Raw genomic sequence first — 7,433 nt, forward strand, 5'->3', positions numbered from 1 at the left:
GGACGCTTACGAAGCAGATGTGGGGCCGGAGGCTGCCGGTAGCCCTGGGGGGCGTGGGGACATCCCGGCCAGGGTGGTCACTTCACCTCCCGCTGCCGGCACTGGGGGGTCCGCACCGGTGCCCACCGCCCCGGGAATGTCAGCTGAGACCCCGCCATGCCGAGGGCTCGCCGGGCCCTGAGAAGGGGAGAGCAGCCGGGGGAGGCTGCTCGTGTGGACAGGGAGGGCTGGGGGGAAGCGTTCCCAGTGTGGAAGCACTGGCTGGAGGTGCGGTGGCCCTGCGGACGGAGGGTGTTGGCTCCGGTGCTGCCCGCCCTGCCCGGGCTCCAGCTCATCCTGCCAGCCCCGACTGCGGTGCTGGCTCTGGTGCTGCCAGCGCTGCCCGCCCTGCCCGGGCTCCAGCTCATCCCGCCGGCCCCGATTGCGGGCGGTTGCATCAGCCGCACGTGCTTCCCCGGGCAGGAAGGAGGAGGGAGGGAGGCTCCCTGCGGTCACCCGGGCTGCGCTGGCTGGGGGGGCCCTCCCTGGCCATCCTTCTGCTCTGGGGGTGCTGCTGAGGCCCTTTGCTGCTGGGAAAGGTCCTGGTGGTCCCCGGGGCTCCTCCAGCTGCAGGGATGGGGTCGCTGGGTGCATAGCGTGGGGAGAGGCAGTGTGTGCCTCTGTGTGTGTGCGTGTGTGTGCACGTCCCCTGCGCCCGAGGGGGACGTGGTGCCCCTGCCTTGCACCCACCTCCTTGCTTGGGGCCACTTGCAGTTATTTCTCCTCCAAGTGCTGAATATACATATTTCTCTTTTTTTTTTTTTTTCTCTTTTCTTGTTTTGTTGTTTGTTTGTTTGTTTTTTTCCCCTCCACTTCTGGCTCTGGCCAACTCCGGACAGCCTGCAATGTAAAACCAAGTGCATTTTAAAAATACCGAAATGAGCTACATTGGAGAGGTACCAATTGGATTAAGAGATTGTGGGTTGGGAGGCTGCAGCGTGGCCCGTGGTCTGCGCTGCACATCCTTCTGTCACCACCAGAAAAAGCCTTACCCGAGGAGGGAGGGGGCAGCAGCCACAGCCCCCACGGCAGTGCAGAGCTCCTGGGGCTGGGGGGCTGTGACCCAGCCCCACACAGAGCAGCGTTGGTGCTTCTGTGCAGCTCCAGGAGAGAGCAGAGATTTCTGAGGCAGCTGCCTGACCTATTTTCAAGCTGCCTGCCAGGGGCCAGGCAGGGATTCACCCAGATGGAGCTGCCTGCAGGTGCCTGTGGATCCTGGGGCTCTGTGCATTTCTCTAGGGCTGTGTACACTGCTCCAAGGGCTCCATGCACTGTTCCAAGGGGCTGTGTACCCTGCTCCAGGGGCTCTGTGTGCTGCTTCAAGGGCTCTACATTGCTCTGGAGCTCTGTACACTGCTTGTGGGGCTCCATACACTGCTCCAAGGGCTCTGTGTGTTACTCTGGGGCCGTGTACGCTGGTCCAAGGGCTTTGTAGACTGCCCCAGGACCTCTGTACGCTGCTCCAAGGGCTCTGTGCATTGCTCTGGGGGTGTTTACACTGCTCCCAGGGCCTCTGCACATTGTCATCCTGCAGTTCCACTTACAAACTGCTCGTGCTGCCGAGGCTGCTGCCCTCTCCCGTCCAGCCCAGCCGCTCTCTGCCCGCAGCAGCAGCAGGGCTGCATCACTGCCACGTCGCAGCCTCCGTCAGCACCTCCGCGACGGCCACTCACTGCCTGTGTCTCCAGACACAAACCAGCATCAGCCAGGGCTCCTCAGGCCCAGCACCGATGGCCTTTTGCTCCTGGCCCCACAGGGACCCTCGTCACGCGGGTGGGGGACGCACAGGGCAGGTGCCACCCACCCTCACCAGCAGCCGGGGCCGGGCGCTGTCCCTGCCTTGCCAGGGAGCAGTCGGGTCTCTGTCCCACAGCACTGCCACGGGCAATCTCCTGCTGTACATAGATCCTTTCGGGGTGGTTTTTAGCATTTTCATTGATAAATCGGGGGTTTGGTTTTGTTTGGTTTTGGTTTTGGTTTTTTGTTTTTTTTTTTTTTTTTAAAGACTCCTCTACTTTTGGAATGTGGTTTCTCATTTTTACAACTGCCTTTTAATTATTTGTAATATTGGTCAGTTCTGTCTTACTCTGTAAATAGCAGTGCTGGGCATTTCCCAGGGAGGCTGAGCCGAGGCTGGCAAGGGATTTGTCGGGAAAATTTGAGGTGTGGAGGTGGCTGATTCTACCCCAGCCCCTGCATGGACTCTGCCCTGTCCTCCCCATATGCCAGTGCCCAACCTGGGGTGAAGCCCAAGGTGTTTTGGGCAAAGCCACGCTTGCCCCTGCCCTGTCCTCCTGCCTCCTCTCACCAGCCCATGCCAAGGTCGCATGAAGGGCACCTTGTGCTCCGATGACAGGCTCCCTGCCCACCCTGTCCTGCACCCCTGTATCATGCCTGCTTGTTGTGTGATGAATAAAGGTCCTGCAACCCCTCACCCACACCCTTGGTGCTGCCTTCCCGTGCTGGGGTGGGGGGGAACCATGCTGCAGAGGGAGATGTGGGGTGATGCATCCTGTCCCTCTGTCCCCACCATCCTGCCTGATGCCCAGCCCACACACGGTGTCTCAGCCTCTCCTCACCCACCCCTCTCTCCCTGACACCGTCCCCATGTGCTGACCCCACCTGTGCCACAGCACCAGGGCTTCTTGTTACCCACCTGTGGGTGGGTCCTCCATGGCCTCACTGCCAGTGCTGTCACCCCACACCAGGCTCCTCTCAGCTTTGCATTGTTTGTGTGGTGCTGCTGTTTCTCATGTCCCGTCCCAGCCTGCCCAGCTCACCCCAGCCTGCACACACCCCCCACAGCCCCTTTCCCATCACTGCCTGTGGCTTCTTGTCCTTGTGCCCCTCGGTTGGACTCCATGAGCTCAGAGGTCTTTTCCAACCTTCATGATTTTGTGATTCTCTGATCACCTGCAGGTCCCAGCCTCCTCCAAGGCTCACTCCATTAAACTGTCCCTCCCTGAGGTCCTTCAACACCCACCGTGACCCACCTCTCTTTCTTTTGCTCCTCCATCATCTTTCATGTCCTATCCCTTTTGTCCCCGCCCTTTCATCCCTGCTCTTTGATCCCTTATGTCCCATCCCTCTTTATTCCACTCTTTCATCACCCACCTAACTCAGCCCAGCCCTCCTTCCTGTCATCCTCCATCACCCTCCACCCCATTCCTCCTTCCTGTGCTCCATCACCTACCACATCCCATCCCTTCTCCTGTGTGCCTCCTTTTATGTCCTACCCGTCCTTCTGCTGCTCCTCCATTGTCCACCCATCCCTCCTTCCTGTGCTGTCACCCAGTGTGTCCCATCCCACCCTGCCACCCTCATCCATCACCCACCAGGTCCCATCTTTCCTTTCTGTGCTCCTCCATCAGCCACCATGTCCTGTCCCTCCTTCCTGTTCTCCTGCATCCTCCATCATGTCCTATCCCTTCTTGTGCTCCAGTCACCTGTGACCTCCTATCCCTCCACATCCCACCTCTCCTTCCACACGTTCCAGTGTGCTATCAGCTGTGTCCCATCCCTCCCTGCCATGCTATGCTCTTCCATTACCCACCATGTCCCCTCCCACTCTCCCTGCATCCTACACTACATCTTCTCCCTCCTTGTTCTTCTCCACCACCCACCATCTCCGACCCCTGCTTCCTGTGCTCCTCCATTGCCCTCCATATCCACCTTCCAGTCTTCCTGTCACATTTGCATCCCATCCCTCTCTCCTGCCCTTCCTTCATTCACCACACCCCATTCCTTGTTATCCTCATTCACCTCCACCATCTCCTCATGTCTTCTCTTCCTTCTTCACCTCCACCCTGTGCTATCCATCCTCATCCTGCTTTGCCTCCAGCTTTCCATATTCATGTCAACATCTCACCATCTCTTCTTCAGCTCCCACCATCAGTCCTCTACATCTTACCATCATCTTGTCCCTGCTTATCCTCCATTAGCTCCCACCTCCACCCCATGTTCAACTTCTTCCACTCTTCATCTTCTCCACACCTTTCTTCATTCTCTTCTATCTCTTCCTATCTCCTCATTCAACTTCCTCCACTTCCCCATCCCAAAATCCACCCTCACCCCCCACCATTTCCCCATCCCCTCAACTGCGTCACCCAAATTTGCCTTCTCCTCCTCCACCCTCACATTTCCAATCCCCCCATGTGCTATTTTCCACCATCTCCTCATCCATCCTACTCCATTGCCCTCCAGTCTTTATCTTCTTCTATCCCTTAGATGTCTCTTCATCACTCCTGTCATTTTCATCCATATCCCAGTCTCCTCATCCTTTCTGTTCTCCATCTCCTCTCCCTTCTTTTCCTCCACCACCTGCCATATGTCCAGCCTCTTCATCCTCCCCAGCCTCTCTTTTCCTCTTCATTGTCCTTTCTACCATCTCCCATACCTTCTCCCTCATCCTCCATCTCATACTTCTTATTCCTCCACCTCAATCTCTCTGAGTCTCTCCTTCCTGTGACCCTCCACCTCCCAATGTCCTTTTTCCTGCTGTTTCACCTCTTGGCCTGTCCCTTTCATACTTTGGCTATCTCACCATTCCTTGTCATTTGCCTCCACAGTCTCCATTTCTCCTCATGCTCCTCCACCTCCCCCTATCTTCCCATCCCTCCTTATCCCCTAAGTGTCCTGCCTACCTCACAGATTTCCCCTCCACCCCCTCCCTATTCCTTCCTTAGCTCACAGTGTCCTCTCTCACTGTCCTTTCGTTCTCCTTCATCTCCCACTCCATCCTTACCTCCAATTTTCTCCCAGCCTGGCTTCTCCCATTTGTCCTCTCCTCCATCCTCCCTGCACTCTTTTACTCCCAGCACATCTGACTGCAGCTGCAATTTTCTGCTTCCCTTCCTCCTTCCCCTGCCTTGTATCCCATTCCTTCCTGACCCGGGAAGGCCACCACCAGCTCAGCCACCCCTGATGCAAGCAGGAAGGGCCCTTCCTGACATCAGGAAACACTTCTCCCTAGGGCTAGTGAAGCTGGAACTGGTCACTGGAGAAAGGGGAGGGTCTCTGCCGTTGGAAGGTTTCAGTTACTCAGCTAGATAAAGTCACCACTGCCCTGATTTAGCATTAGCAATAACTATTTTGGAACATGGAGCTCGACCAGATTCCCCTGGGATCCCTTCGTGCACGCACGTCTTTGGGAGACTTCCCCAAGCAGTGAAGTATTTCCAACAGGGACAAGACATGGCTTTGAATGCATCGCTTGGGATGCTGCAGGACATGAGGAACTATCCCTGCTACTTGCAGTGGCTCCATGGTGCTCAAGCAGAACCACCACACACTGCTCAAGCAGGACCATCCCATGGTGCTCTAGCAGGACCATTCCAATACTAAAAGAGGACCATCCCATGCTGCCTGAGCTGCACCATCCCACACTGCTCAAGTTAGCCACCTTGTGCATCTTGAGCAGGATCACCAGCCTGCTTGAGCAGGACCACCCCACCTTGCTTGAGCAGGAATACCCCAGCAGGACCATTCCATGCTGTTCTAGCAGGACCACCCTAATGCTGCTCCAGCAGAACCATCATTCTCATTGAGCAGGACCATCCCACACTGCTTGAGCAGCAGCACCCTGTGCTGCTTGAGCAGGACCTATCCAGGCTGCTTGAGCAGGCTCATCCAGCGTGGTGGAGCAGAACCTTCCCATGTTGCCCAAACAGGACCACCCCCTGTCATTTGAGCAGAACCATTCCAGGCTGTTCAAGTAGAACTATCCCAAGGCTGCTTGAGCACCATGGGCCAGGCCAAAGTGGCTTCCTAAAAGACTGCCAGCTCCCAGGCCAGTGAGCTATCCCTGACATGTTCCCTCAGACCCTAGAGCCAGGGATCCTTGCATCATCTTTGGTTTCCTTCCCTCGGGCTGGTCCATGCAGGGCCATGGCCATCCCCTTCCAATGGCCTTATGGCTGCTCTAGGGCACAGGGCTGCTGGCACTGCTGCCAAGGGAAGGACAGGTCTCCTCTCCATCCCAAGGAGCCCCATACCCTGAGGGACCTGCACGCAGGGCCTCTTCAGAGCATCCCATGTCACTCACGCACAAGGGCCAACCAACAACAGAGCCTCGCTTCTCTGCAGACTTTGCCTTCCAATGTTGGAGGCTCTCAGCCATTCCATGGAGGGCACCCTGCCCTTTCCAAGGGGATGTGTCTGAGGGACTGTCCCACTGCAATACAGGCAGGGGCAGGGCAGCCAGTGTCTTGATGGGGTGGGGGTGACATTCCTGCCCAAATGCCTTCTTCGCTGGGAAATCTGGGGGAGGGAATTTGCTACCTGTGTTAGGAACTAGCTGAACTTACGTGTCTGCCCAAGCTGGATTTCTTACTCCAAATGTTCAAACCGTTGTATATTGTACTGGGATTTTTACATTGAATTATTGTAGAAAACAAAAAATTTAAACCGAGTCTGTTAAAAAATAAACATTAAAAATCTCTATGAAAAAAATAAAGGTGAGCTTGTCTCCAAATCATCTCCTTACAAATGTGTCAGAGCAGGGACGTGTCCCCAGTGGTGGCTTTCCTGCATGAGACCACACCACCCTCTGGTGTCAGCACTGACCTCAGCTCTGTGCTGGCCCTGCTCCAGACGTGTCCCTGTGCTCCCAGCTCTGCCTGGCTGGGATCCTTGCAGATCCTTGCACCTTGCATCCTTGCACCACCCCAAATCCTGCTCACTCGAAGCAGGTCCCATCCTGCTCCCAGCACACAGACACCCTTGCATGGTGTGGGGCAGGACATGGCCAGGCGAGAAGGAAGCAAAGCAAGAGCAGAGCAGACCCTCTTTGTTGGGTGCTGTCCCTGTCCCTCACAGTCCCCCCAAGCACTGGTGCAGTCCTGCTGCCTCCCAGGCTGTCTGGAACGTGGGACGTGCTCCTGTGTCCACATGTTCCCATCCCGGCCCTTCATGTCCGAGTGGGGTGGCGGGTGTGGGGCTGGGCAACAGCTTCAGGCATCCCTGTGCAGGTAGGTGATGGCTTTCTTGCTGTTGGGTGCTGGAGAACCATCTGATACAGCTCAGCTTCAGCCTGCTCCAGGCTCTGGGCAGGGCAGAAGCAGGTGGTGCCAGGGGACAGTGTGGGGACACATGTGCCCAGTGCCAATGGCTGGGCTGAGACCCATGAGACCGGGCTGCAGGGAATTCATGCCTGGATCCTGCATCCCTGGCACTGCAGCTGACACTGCTGGCAGCTCAGACCCTGCACCGCTGCCACCACAGCCCCCACAGTGGTGCCACCTCAGACCCCACATCACTGGCAGGGGGCTCTGCATGGTTGGCAACTCATCATCTGAGGGCACAGCCACTGCCACCTGCCCACCCACGGGCCTGTGCCACCTAGACAGGACATGGCTGCTCCATGGGCCACAGTCACTGAGCTCCCCAGAGCTCCA

At 56.9% G+C, this 7,433-nt stretch overlaps 1 protein-coding gene across 2 annotated transcripts in view; it reads left to right on the top strand.

The window, feature by feature from the left end:
* The window catches only part of SOGA1 (suppressor of glucose, autophagy associated 1), a 30,123-nt gene extending 23,630 nt beyond the window's left edge, over window positions 1–6,493 (top strand). For both annotated transcript variants that reach the window (XM_027721531.2, XM_027721530.2), the window contains exon 16: window positions 879–6,493. In XM_027721531.2, coding sequence (XP_027577332.1) covers window positions 879–907 — 29 coding nt within the window. In that variant the 3' untranslated portion in view covers window positions 908–6,493. The remainder of the gene's footprint in view (window positions 1–878) is intronic.
* Window positions 6,494–7,433: the final 940 nt, after the last annotated feature.

The sequence above is a fragment of the Pipra filicauda genome, unplaced genomic scaffold (assembly GCF_003945595.2).
Source record: "Pipra filicauda isolate LSUMZ 115617 unplaced genomic scaffold, ASM394559v2 scaffold424_size589613_pilon, whole genome shotgun sequence".
Lineage (NCBI taxonomy): Eukaryota > Metazoa > Chordata > Aves > Passeriformes > Pipridae > Pipra > Pipra filicauda.